This window comes from Hemitrygon akajei, chromosome 19 (assembly GCF_048418815.1).
Source record: "Hemitrygon akajei chromosome 19, sHemAka1.3, whole genome shotgun sequence".
Lineage (NCBI taxonomy): Eukaryota > Metazoa > Chordata > Chondrichthyes > Myliobatiformes > Dasyatidae > Hemitrygon > Hemitrygon akajei.
Window position 1 is genome coordinate 66,885,727 of NC_133142.1, and position 23,620 is coordinate 66,909,346.

The following is a 23,620-nucleotide window of genomic DNA, read 5'->3' on the forward strand; positions in this document are numbered from 1 at the left end:
ACGTGGCGGTCGCAAACTCAATACTGAGTACACGTACTGATCCCGCCACTCCGTGTTATGTTTTAACGAGATTACAATGGGCGCTAAATGGTTTTGTGGGGGTTACAATTCTGAGGATTCTTTACTATTGGAGACCTAATCCAAAATTTCTCTCCCTGATTTATTTACTGAGAATTCACTTATAACGCTCTACAATGTGTAGGCCTGTTTTTTTTAGCACGTACTGGTTCACAAAATTTCCTGGTTCCAGATCCAGCAAAGCTGAGATCTTGTGATCTTTTCTGGTTAAATCAAAAACCTCTGCAAAAGGGGTCGGCTTATACAAAGGTAACATGAAAATGTCACTTTTTTAACCTTGAAAATGGGGGGGGGGGGTTGGCTTATACTCTGGAATATATGGTATTTCATGGTTTTTGACATTGATCCATGTTATCTATAATTTTGTTATTCTTTGGGAGGTTGTTATCATTGTTGCTAACTAGATGTTTATATATTTTTTGAAGAAGAATTAACTTACACAACAAGCTATTTTTGTTGGAAGTCTGTTGCGCATTAGCGCAATCCTGGAAGGAGAAGGTTCCATGAGACCGTAAGAATAGAATTCGCCCATTTAGCCCATCAAATCTGAAATGCCATTCCATTGTGGCTGATTTTTAAATCTCTCTTAACAATATTCTCCTGCCTTCTTCCTGTAATCTTTGACACCCTTACTAAATCAACAACCTATCTCCACTATAGTTAAACCCAGTGATTTGGCTTGACACAGCTATCTGTGGCGAAGAATTCTATAGATTCACCAATTCACCACCCTCTGGGTAAAGAAATCCCTCCTTGTCTCCATTCTAAGGGCAGTCGTTCCATTCTGAGGCTGTATCCTCTGACCCTAGACTGCTCCCACTAGTGGAAACATCCTTTCTGTGTTCACTCTTATGTTTTCAATATTCAGTAGGTTTCAGTGAGATTCCCCTCCCATTATTCTAAACTCTAGTGAGTACAGGTCTAAAGCCGTCAAATGCGCTTCATTAACTAATCCTTTAATTCCTGGGATAATTCTCTGGACCCTCTTCAATGCTAGTGCATCCTTACTTAGCTCATCATTTTCCAAGTCTTTCCTTTTTAAAATTTTATTACTGCTTTGTTTTTTTGAAGCTCACTTTCTTTATTTATACTCTGTTCTGAATGAATAACATTTTTTCTCAACATTTGCTTCTCAAATGTGTTACGTACCCGTGACACGTGACAGTGGTACCCTTGTCACGTGACTGGGGTTGAAGTTATACTGGACATGAGGTAATGGTGGAGTGATGTCATTTTCCCGCCAGTAGAGGTCATGTGACAGGTTTTTTCTACAGGGTATAAAAGGAAGATCCACCCTGTCAGGTGGGGCAGTTCGTGGCTGGATTTGCCAAGATGACTTCATGTTACTGTGTGATTTAATGTGATGACGCAGTTTAGTTAAAAATGAAGTTTTATATAATGCCTAAAGTTTAAAAGGTCAGAGCCAACGGTTTCTTTGCTAATGGAGAGTGAAGTTTGGAGATCAAGAAAAATCGATTTTCGATGGATTGACTTCGACCTTGTGTGATCCTCATTCGGAAGGATTTCGTTGACTATTCTCGCTGTTGACCCCTGGGATGACCAGAAAGGGTTTGAGAATAGTGTGGAAGAGAGGTCAGTCACTTTAAGTTGTTATATTTAATAAAATTCGACGTGGGAGTTCGACGCTGGGAATCGAAGGACATCGACGTGGAAGAGAATTTACATTGCTTTAAAAAGTCTCTCCTTTTAAAAGTACCGTGAGCTTTTGAACTGTCGGCATATCGTTCTTTGAACTGTTTTCATTCGGCATATCGCTTTGGAGAACTTTTTTTTTCAATACTACTTTAAAGACTGTTTGGGACTGCAAAGCTATTAAGAACTGTCTGACCAGCTGCCAGCAGCTGAGCTCGGACCATTGTTTGGGTTTGTTTACATTTGAAGGGGGTTTGTTATCAGTGTTTAATAAACGTGTTAATCGTTATAAAACCCCTTGCCTAACTCATCTATATTATTGTTGCCCGAATACGTAACATAAATATGGGGGCTACGTCCGGAATTGAATTATTTGATTTTAAAAAGTTTTTTGAATTTTGAATCGGTGTTTTGGTAACGGGGATTGCTCGATTTTTTTTTGTTTGATTGGCTTGTGAGTGGTATTCGGCAACGATGAATATTGATGAGTTTCTGGATTCGCCAGTCGCGGATTTGTTAGCGAAGGCGAAAAAAACTGAAGTCTCTGAACTTGCTAATCGGTTGCATCTTAAAGGGATTTTGCAAACTACATCAAAAGCTGTAATACAGAGAAAGATCGCATCACATTTTGTGGCTTCGGGTCATTTTGAAGAATCGATTTTAGAATCGTTTCCAATAAGTAATCTGGAGATGCAGTTGCAAATTGAACAAATGATGTTAGAAAGGTGTAAATTGGAATCTGAGCAGAAGAAAAGAGATTTTGAATATGCAATGGCTAAATTAAGGTCTGTAGAACAGTCTGCTGATTCTAAAAAACCGTTTGTTGCTAGCCAAGAAATTAAATTGGTCCCTCCATTTAGTGAAACAGAAGTGGAGAGATATTTTCAACATTTTGAAACTATTGCTCGGATGTTAGAGTGGCCGAAAGATAAATGGTCAGTGTTATTACAGAGTGTGATTAAAGGCAAGGCACAACAGGTTTACACAGCTTTAACTGCTGAGCAAGCATTAGATTATGATATTGTGAAAGAAAATATTCTCAAATCGTATGAGTTGGTCCCAGAAGCGTACAGGGAAAGATTCAGGAGTTTGAAAAAGTCTGTGGAAAAGACTTATGTGGAATTTGCCTATGATAAAGCTATGTGTTTTGAGAGATGGGTTTCTTCTAAAAATGTAAATGAGGACTATGATACATTGAGAGAGCTGATTTTGATGGAGGAATTTAAAAGAAGCATTCCTGTTGAAGTAAGGACCTACTTAAATGAGAGGGATACTGATAAATTGCAGGACTGTGCCAGATTAGCTGATGAGTATGTTTTAATCCATAAGAATAAATTTCCTCAGGGTAGAATTTTTAAGAGGAAAAATAATATGGAGACTCCAGGTAAATCAGAAATTAAATCAGAGGTTAATGAGAGAGGTAAGGAGGAAGGAAAACCTGTGAAGGAAAGACAGTTTGGTCTTATTTGTAACTATTGTAAGAAGCCTGGCCATGTAATAGCTAACTGTTTCAAATTGAAAAAGAAAGAGAAGGAAGCAGTTCCGGATGCTTGTGTGCAACATACTAAAGCACCTGTAAAGTTACAGGGTTTGGTAAACACAAATGAGGATTTGTTAGAGTCTGACAAAGTTAGAAAGGGATATGATCATTTTATAACTGAAGGGTTTGTATCCTTGAAAGAAGGATCTACTCTGGTGCCAATAAAGATTCTTAGGGATACTGGAGCTTCTCAATCACTGATGTTAGATAGTGTGTTGAAGTTTAATGAAGAGAGTGATACTGGTGAGGTGAATTACATAAGAGGTGTTGGAAGTGATTTTATGCCTGTACGTTTACATGAAGTAAATTTAAAGTCAGGGTTAGTTACAGGATTTGTTAAGGTAGGATTACAGCATAGCTTACCTGTGAAGGGTATTTCTTTATTGTTAGGTAATGACTTGGCAGGTGGACAAGTTTTTCCTGAAGTGCATTTGACAATGGAATCAGAGGTACCTGAGGTGAATTCTAACACAGATTTTTCTTGTGTTGTGACTAGAGCTATGGCTAAAAAGATTGATGTGCAGAATGAGGTTGTTACTCATGACTGTTCAACTCAGGATTCGAGTTTTGAGGATGTGTCAGAAACTTTCTTACCTTCGTTGTTTGAACAAGGTTCTGGGAGTAAGTCTGACTATGAAGATTTATCTTTGTCTCGGAAGGAGATGATAGCAGAGCAGAATAGAGATCCTGAGATTGTAAAATTAAGGGAACAAGCTTTACTAGGTAATGAAATTGAGAAGGTGTCAGTAGGATATTACTTGGAAAAAGGAGTGTTGATGAGGAAGTGGAGGTCGCCTACAATTCCTGCAAGTGAGGAATGGAATGTTGTTTATCAGGTGGTTGTTCCTAAAGTTTATCGGAATGAGATTTTGACTTTAGCTCATAGTGTGCCTTTAGGTGGACATCAAGGGGTAAGGAAAACTGTGGACAAGATTTTAAAACATTTTTACTGGCCTGGTTTAAGAAAAGATGTGGCGATGTTTTGTAAGACGTGCCATACTTGTCAAATTGTGGGTAAACCAAATCAGGTTACACCAGTAGCTCCATTACAACCTATTCCAGCATTTGGTGAACCGTTTTCTAAAGTTATTGTAGATTGTGTTGGTCCATTACCAAAGACAAAAACTGGTTATCAGTATTTGTTGACTATCATGTGTACTTCGTCTAGGTTTCCAGAGGCAGTACCACTTAGGAATATAAAAGCTAAAACTGTGACGAAGGCTCTTATAAAATTCTTTACTTATTTTGGATTGCCTAAGGAAATACAAACTGATCAAGGTAGTAATTTTATGTCTGGATTGTTTCAACAGATAGTTTATAAATTGGGAGCTAAGCAAATTACTTCGTCTGCGTACCATCCAGAATCGCAAGGTGCTTTGGAGAGGTTTCATTCTACTCTCAAGAATATGATTAGGACATATTGTGTGGAGAATGAAAGTGACTGGGATGAGAGTATAAGCTTACTTTTATTTGCAGTAAGGGAATCGGTACAGGAATCTTTAGGGTTTAGTCCATTTGAACTTGTGTTTGGGCATAGAGTTAGAGGACCTTTAGCTTTATTGAAGGAACAGTGGATTAGTAAGGAAGTGCATACTAATTTGTTGGACTATGTTTTGAAATTTAAGGACAGGTTACATAGAGCTTGTAGCTTAGCCAAGGAAAATTTAAAGTTGGCTCAGGAGAAAATGAAGACTTGGTATGATAAGGAAGCTAGGATGAGGATGTTTAAGCCTGGAGATAAGGTGTTGGTTCTTTTCCCAGTGCAGACAAATCCTTTACAAGCTAGATTTCATGGACCTTATGAAATTGTGTCTAGAGTTAATGATGTGGATTATGTAATAAAAACTCCAGATCGTAGAAGGTCAACACAACTTTGCCACATAAATATGATTAAACCATATTTTGAGAAACAATCTGATACTGTGACTGTTGTGGTTAGTGAGAATGAGTTGGATTTAACTGGGAACATGATAGATGATTCATCTGACTTTCATTCTAAATCTAACATTGTTTCTGTTAGGTTACCTAATTCGACTATTTTGGAAAATATGGATGAGAAATTAGCACATTTACAGCTAGAGCAGAAACAACAGATGAAGGAATTGATTTTTAAGTATAAGGATTTGTTTCCAGATGTTCCGAGAAGGACTACTATAGCTTCACATGATGTAGATGTTGGAGATGCCAAACCTATTAAACAACATCCATATAGGATGAACATGGAAAAATGTGAACTTGCTGAGAAAGAAATTGAATACATGTTAGAGAATGATATTATTAGACATTCTAACTCGAATTGGAGTTCGCCATGTGTTATGGTGCCAAAACCTGATGGTAGTATTAGGTTTTGTACGGACTATAGAAAGGTGAATGCTGTAACGAAAACAGATGCATATCCAATTCCTAGAGTAGATGATTGTGTAGATAAGGTTGGAAAAGCAAAGTTCCTTACAAAGATTGATTTATTGAAAGGGTATTGGTGTGTTCCATTAACGGACAGAGGTAGAGAGATTTCTGCATTTGTAACTCCATCTGGGTTATATGAGTATAATGTTCTTCCATTTGGGATGAAGAATGCCCCAGGTACTTTTCAGAGGATGATTAATTCTGTGATTCAGGGTTTGAAAGATACTGATGCTTATATTGATGATTTAGTGACAGGAAATGATACTTGGGAAGCACACATTATTGCGGTGGAGAAATTGTTTGAAAAGCTTTCAAAAGCTAACTTGACTATTAATTTAGCCAAGAGTGAATTTGGACATGCTACTGTGACTTACCTTGGTTATGTTGTAGGTCAAGGTAAGGTAGCTCCTGTTCAGGCAAAAGTTCAGGCAATTTTGGAAATTCCCACTCCGACGGGGAAAAAAACTCTCAGAAGGTTTTTGGGAATGGTAGGATATTATCGAAAATTTTGTAAGAATTTTGCTAATGTTGCCCTTCCATTAACTAATCTTCTGCAGAAGAATGTAAAGTTTGTGTGGACAGTGTTTTGTCAGGAAGCATTTGAAAAATTGAAAACAATGATATGTGAACAACCTGTGCTTAAGGCACCTGACTTTGAAAAACCTTTTTCATTAGCTGTGGATGCTAGTGATGAAGCTGCGGGAGCAGTATTGATGCAAAAGAATGAGGGTGATGAGGTTGATCATCCAGTAGCTTACTTTTCTAAGAAATTTAATAAGCATCAAAGAAACTATTCAACAATAGAGAAAGAATTGTTATCTCTTGTTTTGGCTTTGGAATATTTTGAGGTATATGTTGGTACAACTCAAAAACCACTTATTGTTTACACTGATCATAATCCGTTAGTTTTTCTGAGTAAGATGAAAAACAAAAACAGAAGATTGTTAAATTGGAGTTTGATGTTACAAGAGTACAATATTGTGATAACTCATATTAAAGGTAAAGATAATGTGGTTGCTGATTGTCTATCTCGATGTTGAATGTACAATGTTTTTGGAGTGGTTTTTTTATTGTAACACTCCTACTGTATTGTATATTGTGTATGTTATGTAATTTATACATTTGTTTTTTTTTCTTGTAAGTAATTGTTAAAAATTTTTGTTCTTGATAGACCAAAAAATGTTTTTTTTGGAGGGAGGTGTTACGTACCCGTGACACGTGACAGTGGTACCCTTGTCACGTGACTGGGGTTGAAGTTATACTGGACATGAGGTAATGGTGGAGTGATGTCATTTTCCCGCCAGTAGAGGTCATGTGACAGGTTTTTTCTACAGGGTATAAAAGGAAGATCCACCCTGTCAGGTGGGGCAGTTCGTGGCTGGATTTGCCAAGATGACTTCATGTTACTGTGTGATTTAATGTGATGACGCAGTTTAGTTAAAAATGAAGTTTTATATAATGCCTAAAGTTTAAAAGGTCAGAGCCAACGGTTTCTTTGCTAATGGAGAGTGAAGTTTGGAGATCAAGAAAAATCGATTTTCGATGGATTGACTTCGACCTTGTGTGATCCTCATTCGGAAGGATTTCGTTGACTATTCTCGCTGTTGACCCCTGGGATGACCAGAAAGGGTTTGAGAATAGTGTGGAAGAGAGGTCAGTCACTTTAAGTTGTTATATTTAATAAAATTCGACGTGGGAGTTCGACGCTGGGAATCGAAGGACATCGACGTGGAAGAGAATTTACATTGCTTTAAAAAGTCTCTCCTTTTAAAAGTACCGTGAGCTTTTGAACTGTCGGCATATCGTTCTTTGAACTGTTTTCATTCGGCATATCGCTTTGGAGAACTTTTTTTTTCAATACTACTTTAAAGACTGTTTGGGACTGCAAAGCTATTAAGAACTGTCTGACCAGCTGCCAGCAGCTGAGCTCGGACCATTGTTTGGGTTTGTTTACATTTGAAGGGGGTTTGTTATCAGTGTTTAATAAACGTGTTAATCGTTATAAAACCCCTTGCCTAACTCATCTATATTATTGTTGCCCGAATACGTAACAAATGCTTCTCAACATTTTGAAGACCAGGATCATCATTCTTTTCCTTAATAGAGACAAGTTTATTCTGTGCTTCACTGTGCACATCCTCGTATTCTGAGGCTGTGCTCTCTTCCCCCACTATAGGAAACATCCTCTTCATTCCATGTCCTAGGGTGTACCTAAGCCTTTCAATATTCAATAGGGTTCAATGAGATTACACCCTCATTCTTGAGGATGAGTTCGAAATCACTTTATTCTTCTGTGAGTCATCCCCATTGGTTTAATGCTTTTCTCAAAGGTAGAGTGCCCAAGTTCAATGCAAATTTCATTTAGTTTGTTGTCATTTTCAGGATACAACAAGAGCATTCTTGATTATTTCAGCTGCGTTTTAGTAATGTTATTTCCTTACTAATGTTGGTTATATGAGCACATTCAGACATTTTGAATTTCATTCCCCATCTTCAATGATTTTCATTTCAATTAGCTTTTTTAATCAGTTATTAATAAGCAGCCTTTTGTTTGGCTGAATAACTTTTGTCTTTTTGAGGCATAACTGCCTAAAGAAAAATGGTAAGTTCATATTGTTGGCAATGTCACTGTTCCTTCAAACATTTTCTAATATTTGCCTAAATTCTCTTTAGCCCCAGGAGATGTTCATCTGGACCCAGTGCCTCTCCCCAGACTGCAAGAAGTTATTTTCCTGATAAAAAGTCATTTGCTGCAGAGATGTCCCCGGTGCATTCCATTTGTTCCCCTTCAGCAGGGAACCAGCTTACATCTAATAAAGGTAAGTTTTTTTTTTAGCTTGCAAACACGAGGAAATCTGCAGATGCTGGAAATTCAAACAACAACACACACAAAATGCTGGTGGAACACAGCAGGCCAGGCAGCATCTATAGGGAGAAGCGCTGTTGACGTCTCGGCCCGAAACGTCGACAGCGCTTCTCCCTATAGATGCTGCCGGGCCTGCTGTGTTCCACCAGCATTTTGTGTGTGTTGTTTTTTTTTAGCTTGTTGTTTTTCTTGGATTCTTATTAACGTTAAACTGTGATTATTTAGCTAGTGTGATTGCCATTGTTATTTTCATAAAGCTTGCATTACTTGTAATCAGAAGCTGCATTTCCTTGAGTAATATAAACTGAAGAAATTGTTATTTTGTCTTTTGAAGCAATAGAATCAATTATAGGCATTTTATATGTTCTAAAATAAGTGTATTTCTGTTTGTACTTAGGATCTGCTTGAAAGTTTGATTTCTAAAATGCTGCTCTTCCAAATGTCAGAAGGAAAGCAGATTAATGAAATATTTGCTTTTAATGCAATTGCTGGAAGTTTCTGAATTCAGAAATATTTTAGCATAGCTTGATCAATCAGCTGATGAATATTACCAATGAGAATTACCCTATAAATTAAAGTAAAAAAGGGAACCATTGCTGAAGAATAAAGAAACAAAATCTTCAAAACAATCATACTTTGAAGAACCTCAAACAGAAAAATGTGATTTCTGCCTGTTTCAGATATTACTTTTGAAATTGGTTCATAATAAGGAGCTAAAGCTGTGTTTTCCTGCTTTTTGGTATATCGTCTGTATTTCTGTCATAACTGTTCATGCTGAGACAGATGTGATAATTTAATATTGTACATTGGACATATGCTGAAGCATATGACTTGAACATGACAAGCATAACTGAAGGCCTAGAGGTATGGATAATCACTGTATCGTACCATTACTACACAATGTTTTGAATTTTACAACCATCATTCACTGAACGCAGCTTTAAGAAGAAGTTTGTGAACCCTTTGCAATTATCTGGTTTTCTGCACTAATTACTCATAAACTATGGTCTAATCTTCATCTAAGTCACAATAATAGACAAACACAATCTGCCTAAACTGATAACAGACAAACAATTGTACTTTTCATGTCTCTTGAACATGTTGTTTAATCATTCACAGTCCAGGCTGGTAAAAGTATATGCACCCTTCTACTTAATAACTGGTGGAACCTCCTTTAGAAACAGTAACCTCCGCTAAACGTTTCGTGTTGCTGCTGATCAGACTTGCACAATGGCGAAGATGAATTTTGACCATTCTTCCATACAAAATTGTTTTAGTTCATCAGTATTTCTGGGATACCTTACATGAACATCGCACTTCAGGTCATGTCACAACATGTCAATTGGGTTAAGGTCTGGACTCTGACTTACACATTCCAAAACATGAATTTTCTTCATTTAAAACGTTCTGTTGTTGATTTAATCTTGTCTTTCGGATCATTGTCTTGTTGCAACATCCAACTTCTATTAAGCTTTAGCTGACGGACCACTACCCTGACATTCTCCTGTAAATGTTTTGATGTAATTGTTGAGGAAACAATGAATTCAAAATTGTAAGCTGTCCAGGCCCTGAGGCAGCAAAGCAACTCTAAACCTTGATGCTCTTTCCACCACGCTTCACAGTTGGGATGAGGTTTTGGTGTTGGTGTGCAGAATCCTTTTTCCTCCAAACATAGCAGTGTGCATTTCTGCTAAAAAGTTCAGCTTTTGTTTCATCTGTCCATAGAACATTGTCCTATAAGCGTTGTGGAACATCCAGGTGGTCTTTTGCAAACTTGACATGCAGGAATGTTTTTTTTGGAGAGCAGTGGTTTCCTCTGTGGTGTGCTTCAATGAACATCATTCTTGTTCGCCGTTTTTCTTACAATGGATACATGAACAGAGACTTTAGCAAGTTCTAGAGATTCTTGAAGGTCTTTTGCTGTTTCGCTTGGGTTCTTTTTCACCTCTTTCAGCACTGCATGTCATGCTCTTGGTGTGATCTTTGCAGGATGCCTACTCCTAGGGAGAGTAGCAACAGTACTGAGTTTGCTCCATGTGTAGACTATTTCTCTTACTGTGGACTGATGAACACTTGGGTATTTAGAAATGCTTTTGTAGCCTTTTCCAGCTTCATGTATCTCTACAATTCTTTTAAGATCACCTGAAAGTTGTTTTGATCGAGACATGGTGCACATAGACAGAGCTTTCTTGAGAAGAACGCAGGCTGTGTCATTTTGTTAGGGCAGGGCACCTCTACAACAAAAACCTCCAATCTCATCTCTGATTGAAACAGCTGACTCCAAATTGCTTTTGTAGAAGGCATTACCCCAGAGGTTCATACATCTTTTGAACCTAAACTGTGATTGTTTAAATGGAATACTCAGTATTAATGAGAAGTACAATTGCTTGTGTGTTATTAGTTTAGGCAGATTATATTTGTCTATTGTTGTGAGTTAGATGAAGATCAGACCACATTTGATGAGTGATTAATGCCGAAAACCAGGTAATTGCAAAGGGTTCACAAGCTTATTCTTGCAACTGTACTATCTTATAAAACACATTCCTTATTTTCTTCTACTAGTCACAGACATGTTAACAATAACCACAGTTTTGAATTCTTTCATTGAAGTACAATGTCAAGAATGGATATTCAAATATTTTAGGTTTCCTGGGGGAGGGGGAGGAATAGTGGTGAAGCATATTGCTGAATGGCAGTCTTTTATGTTATTAGAGGTCTCAGTAGACACATATGGTTATTATATTGATACAGTTGGCCCCCCTTATCCACGGGGGATTGGTTCCAGGACTCCCCATGGATACCAAAAAACGCGGATGCTCAAGTCAGTGGACTTTAGGACCTGGCAGAGCTCTGGAGCTTATTTAACTTGGCTCAGTGCAGTGGACTTTAGGACCCAGCGGAGCCTGGGATCCACCGTCCACAGTGATTCTGTCCTGGCAATCGATCACGTTTGAAAATAAAGTGGAAATAATAAAGCGATCGGAAAGAGGTGAAACGTCATCGGTCATTGGAAAAGTGTTAGGCTACAGTTGGGATAAAGTGAGAATAATGGAGCATGTGAAGGCCCTGACCGGATGAAAGCTACAATTATTACTAAGCAAATGCAGTGGTTTAATTACTGAAATACATACATTTGTTAAGTGTTTTATATGCATAGAAAGGTAAAATATATACTATATGCTAAGATAAACGTTTGACTAACTGACGCTAAATAATACCAGATGTACCTGTTCCGTCTTAGAGGACTTACATTTTTTTTTCAATTCTTGATCCACGGTAACCTATGCACATCCTCCTGTATACTTTAAATCATCTCCAGATTACTTATAATACCTAATACAATGTAAATGCTATGTAAGTATTTGTTATACTGTATTGTTTAGGGAATAATGACAAGAAAAAGAAGTCTGTACATGGTCAAACAACAAGTGCTGGAGAGAGGACTAACGGGTTTTCCCGATCCGTGGTTGGTTGAATTCGTGCATGCGGAACTTGCGGATAAGGAGGGCCGACTGTATTTATTTCTACCATGTTTGTTTTTATTTTATGGATGATTTTATGTTTTGTAAGCTATGATTTACATAATTTCAACACTGACTCAAGGGTTCGGGGAAAATTTGTAAAAGAATTCATTAAAATTTAAATCATAAAAATGGATATTAATATGTTATTTATTTGACAGGAAAAGCTAAATGTTTCTTTTTCACTCTGTGAATACCCTCTATAAAATGCAGAAGGGAAGTTTGCCCTATAAATTAAAAAGCACACATTGGTGTTTTGGCAAATGAAACTTTGCTAAAAGAAGAACAGTAGCTCATTTTGAAAAGGATGCCAGCCTGAGGAAATGTATCAAGTGAATGAGTTGTAGCCATACTTCTTACTGGATTCCCTGCTGTTTGCAGTTAATATAAAATTCCAGGACACAACAACACAATAAAAGGTGCAGATGCTGATCAGAAGAGTAGTTGTTGTGAGGTTGGGGAGGGGGGGGGGGAGGAGGGAGGGAGAGAGAGAGAGAGAGAGAGAGAGAGACTGATCAATATGCGGTAGTAGTTTCTAAAATCTTCAAGTAGGTCATAGAATGAAAATCTGGGCAGGAGAACTTTTGAATAGTTTGGTTAAGAGGTGGGAAAAAAATCAATGAGGATTTCAGTGTCTGAGCATAAGAAGATGGGTGGATGTTTGGGACTGTTAATTTTTTTAAAAATTGCAATCTTAAATTAACAGAGACAAGAGATTTGAAGGAGTATCACATTGCCAAGAAGGAAATGCCTAAAAAAAGTCTGTCATTTACCTCCATTTTGGGAAAATCATCCCACAACAGGCAGTCTGAAGGTAAACAATCATTGTACTTCAATATATTTGAAAATATGTGATATAATTTGGTGGGGAAATCCTTACCTTTGGAATGTTTCTATAATAATGCTTATGCTGTTTGTGAGCTTGATCTTACAGTTTAATTAATTTTAAAATTGGTCACCTGGCATGTTCCTTTTCATTCAATCAACAATCCCTAATTCTTTTATGTCTGTGTTTTGTTACACCTGCATATTTCTGCAAAGTCTATGTAGTCTAATTGAAGAAATGTTAATTTTAGCCTGGTATTATTCTGTAAACTTTTGATTGCTGAGGTACATACACATAGTTTTTTAGGCAAGCTTTTTTTTAGGTTCCTTGTGTAAATGCCTGTAACAAAAAAACAGATGATGAGGTAAAGTTGTTGCATTGTTCAAGTGTCATCAGTTTCCATATTTTTAATGGAATTTTTAGATGCTAGTCAGCTCTGTGCGGACTCTTGTAGGTTACTGAAGCAGTAGAGGCATTGACCATCCTTTAGGAAATTGAGCTACTCCATGAGTCAATGAGGAAGCATCTAAAAATATGCAATTTAGGCAGATCCCTAAATTGGGTGGTAGCAATAATCTTTCATCAATAATTTGGTTCTGAAATGGTACAGTTCCAAAACAGTAATAAAGAAAACAAGGTGTAAATTTACTCCAGTTTTGGCTTTTTACTTAGTTTCTCTTTTTTGCCCAATAGAGAGATCATTCATATGAATTTAGATACAATTTAAATTGTTGTCTAAGCTACAGATTTTACACTTATTTCAGTACATTTTAAATGGTTTAAAGATGTTTTATTTGTCTTGGTAAATGTGTTCTTTGTCCTTCCTTTATTCTTTAGGTTCTCCTAGTACACATTCCATTTCCACTGGTGAGGGGAAGCAAGCATCCTGGTCCAAAGTTGATGTTGAGATGGCATCTGGAAAGTGCAAAAGACGGGTTGAAGGTGATTGATTAATTCAGATTCAGTTTATTGTCATTTATAAACCACCAATACAATGCAGTTAAAAATGAGACAACGTTCTCCGGAATGATATCACGAAAAAGCACAAAACAGACCACACAAGAAAAACCACATAACGTTTGGTAATCCCCAATCCAGAGTCTGGAGAGGCTGCTGTGTATCAATATCACGCTACTGTCTTAGCATGTTCCCCAGAAAGGAACTACAAACCCATCAGACAAACCTAAAGCTACAAGACATACACAAAACCATATAGTTATAGTTAACATATAGTTTCAACAGTGCAGACAATACCATAATTGATAAAAGACTAACTGCCAAAGACCACATACCGGTAATTATAACACATAGTTTCAACAGTGCAAAGCAATACCGTAATCTGATAAAGAGCAGTCCATGCACGGCTTAAAAGAAGGTCTCGAAGTCCCAACAGCCCATCATCTCACGCAGACAGTAGAAGGAAGAAAAACTTCCTGCCATGAACCTCCAGCGCTGCAGCTTGCTGATACAGCACTCTGGGAGCCCTGACCACAGCCAACTCTGAATCCGTCCGAAAACTTCGAGCTTCCGACCAGCCCTCTGACACCAAGCACCGAGCACCATCTCTGCCGAGCGGTTCGACCCCGGCACCGACCGCCAAGCAACAGGCAAAGCCGAGGATTTGGGGCCTTCCTCCTGGAGATTTTTCCGATCGCACAGTCTCAGCGGTAGCGAAACAGGCACTTCAAAAGTTCCACCAGATGTTCCTCAGTGCTCCACACGTCCGTCTCCATCAAATCAGGATTGTACACGGCATCCTAGGTGACAGATTACAGATATTCATTCCAAAGTGGCCGGTGTGTTGCACCGCCATCTTGCAGATGTTTTTCAAACTGCTTCAAAATCTTCAAGTCTTACAATTTGGTATCATTAAGTAGAATATTTCATCATCCATAGCTAAAATAAATGTAATCATTGACATTCCCCTTTGATGTTCAGAACTTAATGGTCTTAATTGCCATTGTAAGCTAATTCTGCCACTCTGGCTTGAATTTCCAAACTTCAAAAGTTTAGAAATACTTGGATGAAAACTAGCCACACATCCTACAGATTGAATAAGAAATGCATTTATTGGGCAGTTTATAAATTAGTTAGCTTTTATAGAGTTTCCTTCATCTTTTGCTTAATTACAGACACTTAGTACATATACTTTTTTTTTGTGGACTTTGTGCTTTTTAAGGTGCTGTTCTGGTGACTATGCTGCTCAGCCAGCCAGCTGGTCCTCGGAGTCTGGGGTTGAGACATCTCCTCACTTGCAGTTGTGAAGCTTTCACTGGGTTGGTCCAATACCATAGTTGCTGCAGCACGTGAGTATAGTTTGTTATAAATGCAAATGGAATTCCATAAGCCTTGACAAATTGTAGTAGTTTTAAAGTGTCAATTCAATTGTTGAATTTTATTGTGGTGAATTAATGCAAGCAGATCTTAGTAAATAATTTGTTAGTTTAATTTGAAAGTTGAATGATATTCATGTGTTGTATCTGCTGATTATTTTGCCAGACGGTAAAACTGGTTCTCAGGATAAAACTGACTGTAAATATACTGTTTTGATGATTCCTTGTGGAATATGAATAAAATTCAAATAAGGTAATCGGGCTTTTTCCTGAAGTAATTTCTTTTGAGGGTTAGGCAGATCATTGCAGCAGTTATCCTTTTAGTATCTTTTCTCTGAATTTAAACAAGATTTTCTTGAGTGTCAACCTACATTGCTGAGTTTTGTTCAGAGAATAATATTCATTCTGGACAGCTACTTGGAGCTTGAAATGCTCCTCAGCCTGGAATAGATTTGGAAAACTAGCAACATTTACAGCCAGCTTTCATTCTAAAGTATTTACAAATTTTGCTAGGTGAGTGAATTTGATTCCAAGCCCAGAATAGGCTTTCTTATATTCTGAGACCACTCAGTCCAGTCCTTACATTTAATAAGCTTTTCTAGATAAATACTCCATATTGGTTCTTTTGATCTAATGTCTCTCGTAGATATCTTTGCTTCTCTTTTTTACTGCTTTCAGACATGCCCTTAAATTTCAAAAGCCATTCTGATTTTCAAACTATTTGGTCTGATGTAACTAATCTTATGTAAAATTTCTTTCCATCAAGTATTATGATGTTGTTTGTTTTATTTTGCCTATACTTGTTACCTTATTTTGAACAATATTTCTCTATTCACAGCAGCAACTTAATTATACCAATTCATTTTAAAAATTTTTCTATACTGATGGAAGTCAATAATACTCCAGTTTTCATTTAACTAGCACAACATTTTGTCTCAAACTAAAACAGAAAATGCTAAAAGTATGCAGTAGGTCAGGCAGCATATCGAGAGAGATGCAGTTAATATTTCAGGACAATTGCCTTCCATAGAACGAGAAATGCATAACATTTTAAATTGCAGATAAAGGAAAGGACGGGAAAGAACAAATAATATCTGTGATGCTCTCACAATGCTATAATTTTTTTTGAAAGATGCTTAAAAAAGATGGTTAATTGAAGCAGCAGCTTTTTTTAAAGAACAGATATCTTGCTGTAGTATCTTAACAACTCTAATACAGTGATTTTGTTACATCCACTGGAGCTAACTTGTAATTGTGATCTTCAGTGACATTTGGAATTGGCCCCACATGTGCATGATTAATAGTCAGATTCATAGAAGAATGAATCACTCAATCAGTAAATATACGTATAGTAATTACAGAGGAAAGTTCACCTGGACTGTTCTGATTATGCAAAATTAAAAAGGCAGACAATATAAATGTGGTATAATAATAATTTTTCATCTTTGTAGTGACTCTTCCTCAACTGAGAAATCTTCTGATGTCAGGATAAAAGAAATGTCTTCAAATCTAAATAAGCTTCAACAGTTAGCTTTGTGTGGTATTAACATGCTCATCTTGGACCAAGAGTTGTCAGAAAAAAACTTGGACCCTGCAGAAATTTATCTTAGAAAACATAATGACATGCCTGGTGTAGTTCACCTTTTGCCACTAATAGAATATTACCTTGATACATATTGTCAAGCATTGCAAACTGAAAAAGGGGGAAGAAGTCCTTCTCAAAGCAGAACTTGCTGTTCATCCAGCTCTGGGGAGTTTACTGCCTCGAATATAGATGATCATTTGCATAATTGTGAAGACTTTGCACTTACAGCACTTGGAGTTCTGTATCACCTCGTATCACATAGTCAAAAGGTTGGAAATTTCTTACTGGTCCATAACTCCAGAGAAGGCACTGAAGGTGACTCTAACTTGGCCACCCAAATGCATAACAAAAGCATACCACCAGGTGAACATGATGAAGAAGAAGCAGGAATGTCGAAGCTTCAAGAAGAACAAACAAAGCCGCAGGCATCGGCTGGCTTAGAACAATCTCAGAATTACTTGTTTGACAAGTTACTCCAATTTACTGATCCTGTGGCTATAAGCATGTCTCATCGAAGAGAGAGTGTCCAGTGCCAAAGCTTAAGAGTTTTGAGGAAGCTTGCTGAACATGCAAATTCTTCACTCCTGCACAGGTAACAAAGGGCAGAGGTCATGTGATAAATCATTTAATTGTTGGTGAAATTCATCTGGGACAAAATGTTACAGATTTATTCCTCCTGCACGAAGTAGAATTAACAGTAAATATTCTATAATTAATTTCAGCTTATCTGAATTAACTAGTGTGTTCTGGGCTCTGAGTCTTGCTTCTTAATCCCAATTATTATCTATTAACTTCTTCAGAAAGTCCACACATTTAAGTTTTTCTGGCTTGGCTATGTTGCTTGCTGATTAACATGACTGTATAGACTTGGGTTGTAGGAAGTGTTATCTTTGTATGTCAATCAAGCATAGTATTAAACAGCATAAGTAACTAAACAAAAAAAAACTGCAGATGCTAAAAAGTTAACTTAAAGATCAGTACTTTTTCTTATATTCAGCATGTCAAGCAACATCTGTATAGATCAAATCAGAATTAATGTATTGGATCAATAACGTTCTGTTTTGGTCTATATTCCTTAGTAGATTGTCTGCTGAAGTTAAATGTCTGTATTTTAATTTTGAAATAGATTTTGAAAGAATTTTGCAATGTAATTTTTGTAGATTTTTATTTGTTTTTGTTTGCTGTTATAACTAAGATTTGTAAATTTCCCAGTAATTATTACATCATGCTGCAGTGGAAACAAACTGCTGGAAGTCAACTAGTTTACCATTTTTAATCAGTTTGAATTCAATTTGAGAAACATGATTTAACATTTCTTAAATTCAATGAACTTTCCAGTGTAATGTTAAATGATGTTTAAGTTAAGCACATTAAATGAGGCAAGAGTAAATTTCCAATGGAAGAATATAAACGGGCACTCCAATGAGTGGGAAGGGAGCACATGTACTGAGGTACCAGCAGGTGGGATAGGATCACAGCAAACATTCCCTTGTGAGCCAAATGCTAAATCATTGGGATTTCTAAGTGGTACACATGAAATATTCATGAGGACAGTACGGTTTAACTAATAATTGAATATCCTAAGTAATACAGGTAGTCCCCGAGTTACGAACGTCCGACTTACGGACAACTCGTACTTAGGAACCGAGGAAGGAGAACGCCGTCCGCCATTTTAAGTCAGATCACGACGCCGTCCACCATTTTAAGTCGTTGCCGTTGACACTGTGTTGAGTGTATAACTTTGTATTAGGCTTAAATTTTTCTTAGCAAGATTCACCCTGACCCTGCCCCCCCTCACCCCTGTTCCGGTCGGCTGGTGGTGCAGTGAGATCAGCACCGGGCTCGAGAACGGAGGTTCCCGAGTTCGATCCAGTGACAACAGACTGCTCCCGTGCCGGGTTGATGTCGATCCAGTGACTCCCGTACCATCCGTGCCGGGTTGATGTCTAACCAGTGACTCCTGTAACATCGTGCCGGGTTGATGCCAAGCTCGCAACTCGACCTCATAAAAAAAACACTGCAACCTCCAGTTTATATTCCCAGGTGTAATATTGTGTAGGATCAAATACGCAAACCCAGCACAGCCCCCACGTCCCATTTAACCTGTCTCAGTGCAGTGGACCTTGGGACCCGGGGAATTCAGTGCAGTGGTCCTTAGGACCCAGCGGACCTCGAGAGCAGGCGGAGCTCGGGAGCCGCCGCCCGCAGTATTTCTGTTCCATTGACGGGAAGCGATCGCGATTGAAAATAAAGTGCAAATAATAAAGCGTTTGGAAAGAGGTGGAACGTCATTGGAAAAGCGTTAGGCTACAGTTGGTCAACGGTCGGAACAATTTTAAAGGATAGAAGATAAAGTGAGAATAATGGGGCATGTGAAAGGTCCTGCCCTGATGAAAGCTACAGTTATTACTAAGCAACGCAGTGGTTTAATTACTGGAATATATAGATTTCTTAAGTGTTTTATATGCATAGAAAGGTAAAATATATACTATATAATAAGACAAAAGTTTGACTGACGCTAAATAATACCGGATGTACTTGTTCCGACTTCCGTACAAATCTGACTTAAAGACAGACTCGGGAACGGAACGTCTGTTTGCCATAATATTATTAAAAAGGTTTGAAAAATGTTTATCCTCCCAACAGATAGCTCTGTAAAGCAGTATTAACTGTCTTTCAAGCATTAAGTTGCAGTATGTTTTGTGTGCTTTGCCTTTGAGCTTTGTATTCCAGAACATAATTTCATCTTTTACAGATGAAATTTATCTTTTCAGCATTTTTCATTAGTCAGGGAATTTTCATTAAGTATTCTGTATAAAAAGTAGGTTTTCAGGAATCTGGTGGGTTGCACTAATTTTCCTAATTCATTTACATTTGGTTGTATTTGGAACATTTTAAAGAAAACTTTAAGAACCATTAGAACTAAGATGTTACAGACTGTACTTAATGGGATAGTTTGAATTGTTTAAAGCCTGTATTTGCCCTCAAGCTGGAGGTAATTTCCCAGTCAAGAAGGTTCTGTCATTTGGTGGATTATCATTAATTTGTGATCCAACTCCAGTTACCTGCCTTTCCCTCAATACAGCAGATTCTCAAACATCAGTGAATCTCTGCACCTTGTGTTCCAAATGCCAGCATGCAGAAATGTTTCTGAACTTAATTCCTGAATCACCTAGCTTGAAGTATTAGTCTATAAATTTTATCCTTAACATCACGTAACATCTTGAAAACTCAGTCGCCCTTTCTCTGGAACACTTTCTTGATTTCTCCAACTTCTCTACAGCGTTTAATCCTCGGAGTCTGGAATTCTAGTAAATCTGTGCTATACTTCCTCTGAGGACTGTTATCTTGTAAGGTTTTCCAAAACAATGAATCAAGTTTATTGTCATTTAACCATTGTATACCGCCAAACAAAACAATGTTCCTCCAGACCAAGATGCACAACACACACATAACACAAAATTATATTGCTACAAATAAATTAATGATTAATAACATGAATTTATGACACAAGTTAAACAGTAAACATAACTTTGTGTTATGTGTGTGTTATATATACTGTGTTGTGGTTCATACATGGTGAGACCTGGGTGGTGGCAGGGGGTTCAGTTGTCTCATTGCCTGGGGGAAAGAAACTGTTTCCTTTCCTAACAATTGGATATAGGAATAATTGACAATGCTAAGGTCCTGTGTATGCAATGGTCCTGATAAATATCTCTAATGGGTAGAAGAAAGACCCCAATGATTCTTTCAGTAGTCCTTCCAAATCTTTGTAGAGACTTGAGGTCAGATGAACTTTATTTAGAGGTTTGACTAGTTTTATGTCTTGGCATTCAATTATCTTTTTAATTTGTTTTGCACCTAATCGTATAATTTTAAAGTTCAATCTGCTTGGACCTTTCATATCTATCAATCTTCATGGAGTTATGGAATCGTAGTGAGATGTGGTATGGAAACAGCTTCTTGTCCTATCAAGTCTGCCCAACCATAACCATCTTTTTTTTTAACCTTGATCATACTTAGCACAGTTTTTATTTCTCCACATCATTAACTCCCCATATTCCCATTGTTGTATCCCAGATTGTACCATTCACTGACACAATCACCAATGACCAATCAACCTACTTTTCTGTGATGCGAGAGGAAACCAGAGCATCCTGTTGAAATCTACATGGTAACGGGGGAAGGTGCAAACCCCACAAGATAATGTCAAAGATGAGGATTGAACCTGGATCGCAGAAGTTGAGGCTGCGTGCCAGCTGTGCCATTGTGACACCAACCCAAAACTGTTCAGTTTTTGCTTTTTAAACAAAAATTGAAACCTAGTGTTAAAAAAATGAGTTTATTTAAATAGGAGTAGATGGTGTGTGTGTGTATATATATATTTTTTCTCTTAAAAAGTTTGCTTTTGAGCCAGTTACAGAAAAACCTTGCTACTTATTCCTCATCTATTTTGCTAATCACCTTAATACTTTATGAAAAACAGCATTTAGCAATAAAATATTTAAAGCAGGTGTACAGGATAAGTTTATTGCACAATAGGTGCCTGGGATGGGGTGGTGTGTACAAGGCTTTTAGATAGGCAAGTGAATCTGTAGGGTTGGAGGGATATTGATCAGGCACAGGCAGAGGAATTTAGTTTAATTTCAAGATTCGATGTTGTTCAATGTCATTTTTATTACACAGGTGTAAAAGTGAACAAAATAATTGTTACTACGGATCTGATGCAGCACAAAAAAACAAGATGAGGAACACAATAATATAAATACATAAGATAACTGATATAAATACAGTGCCAAAAAAAGTATTCTCACCCCCCCCAGAAGTTTTCATGTTTTATTGTTTTACAACATTGAATCACAGTGGATTTAGTTTTGCTTTTTTTTTACACTGATCAATAGAACAAGACTCTTTCGTGTCAAAGTGAAAAAAAACCTCCACAAAGTGATCTAAATTTACCCCTTTTAATATGACGCACCAAATCATCACTGGTGCAGTCAGTTGGTTTTAGAAGTCACATAATTACTTAAATGGAGATCACCTGTGTACAGTCAAGGTGTTTCAATTGATTGAAGTAAGAATACCCCTGTATCTGGAAGGTCCAACTGCTGGTGAGTCAGTATCCTGACAAAAACAACACCACGAAGACAAAAGAACACTCCAAACAACTCTGTGAAAAGGTTATTGAAAAGTACAGGTCAGGAGATGAATATAAGAAAATTTCAAAGTCACTGAATACTGTTGTCAATCATCAAGAAATGGATAGGACATGGCACCACTGTAAACCTACCTAGAGCAGGCTGACCTTAAAGACTGAGTGACTGAGCAAGAAGGGCACTAGTGAGGGGGGCCACCAAGAGACCTATGACAACTCTGGAGGAGTTACAAACTTCAGTGGCTGAGATGGGAGAGACTGTGCATACAACAACTGTTGCCCGGGTGATTCACTAGTTGCAGCTAATGAGAGAAAGCCACTGTTAAAAAATACACATACATGAAATCTCGTCTAGAGTTTGCCAGAAGGCATGTGGGAGACTCCAAACTCAGCTGGAAGAAGGTTCTGTGGTCTGATGAAATCAAAGATGAGCTTTTTTTGCTATTTTTGGCATAAGACATCAAAACACACCATGCCTACTGTGAAGCTGGGTGGTAGGTGCAACATGCTGTGGGGATGCTTCACTGCAGTAGCCCTAGAAGGCCTGTGAAGGTAGAGGGTAAAATGAATGCAGCAAAATACAGGGAAATCCTGGAGGAAAACTGATGCAGTCTGCAAAAGAACTGCGACTTGGGAGAAGATTTGTTTTCCAGCAAGACAATGTCTCTAAGCACAAAGCCAAAGCTACTGAGGAATGGCTTAAAAACAACAAAGTTGATATCCTGGAGTGGCCAATTCAGAGTCCAGACCTTAATCCAATTGAGAATTTGACTTGAAAAGGGCTGTTCACTCATGATCCCCAGCTCTCTGATAGAGCTTGAGCAGTTTTGTAAAGAAGAAAGGGGAAAAATTGCAGTGTCCAGATGTGCAAAGTTGATAGAGACCTATCCACACAGACTCAAGACTGTAATTACTGCCAAAGCTGCATCTCCTTGAAGGGAGTTAATACTTATGCAATCAATTATTTTGTGTTTTATATTTGTAATTAATTTAGATCACTTTGTCGAGATCTGTTTTCACTTTGACAAAGAGTCTTTTGCTGTTGATGAGTGTCAATAAAAGCCAAATTAAATCCACTGGATTCAATGTTTGACGATAAGACATAAGAGCAAAATTAGGCCATTTAGCCCATTGAGTCTGCTCTGCCATTCAATAATGGCTGAAACCTTTTTTCCCCTCCCGAATTGTTGATGCTGTGTCCAGCCAAGATCCTATGAGTCTCTGCCTTAAATACATCCAACGATCTGGCCTCCACAGCTCCCTGTGGTAACAAATTCACCACCATTTGGCTAAAGAAATTTCTCCGCATCTATGTTTTAAATGGATACACCTCTTTTCCTGAGGCTGTGCCTTCTTATCCTAGATTCCCCACCATGGGAGCCATCTTCTTCACATCTAATCCTCAACACTGATTCAGTTTGCAAGTTACACTTTAGGATGTTCTGCACATTAATTTCTACTACCAAAGTGCATGACCATGTATTTTCCAACATTGTATTTCATTTGTCGCTTTCTTGCCTATTCTCTTCATTTGTCCTCATCTGTCTAAGTCCTTCTGCAGCCTAACTGTTTCCTCAACACTACTCGCCCCTCACCAATCTTTGTATCATTTGCAAACTTGGCAACAAAGCCATTTATTCCATCATCTAAAATGACT

At 37.7% G+C, this 23,620-nt stretch overlaps 1 protein-coding gene across 3 annotated transcripts in view; it reads left to right on the top strand.

Annotated features, from left to right (window-relative positions):
* Positions 1–23,620, top strand: part of atrip (ATR interacting protein) — a 65,589-nt gene that overhangs the window by 25,661 nt on the left and 16,308 nt on the right. For all 3 annotated transcript variants that reach the window (XM_073072684.1, XM_073072685.1, XM_073072686.1), the window contains 5 exons: positions 8,351–8,496; positions 12,771–12,878; positions 13,728–13,832; positions 15,070–15,196; positions 16,675–17,400. In XM_073072684.1, coding sequence (XP_072928785.1) covers positions 8,351–8,496; positions 12,771–12,878; positions 13,728–13,832; positions 15,070–15,196; positions 16,675–17,400 — 1,212 coding nt within the window. The remainder of the gene's footprint in view (positions 1–8,350; positions 8,497–12,770; positions 12,879–13,727; positions 13,833–15,069; positions 15,197–16,674; positions 17,401–23,620) is intronic.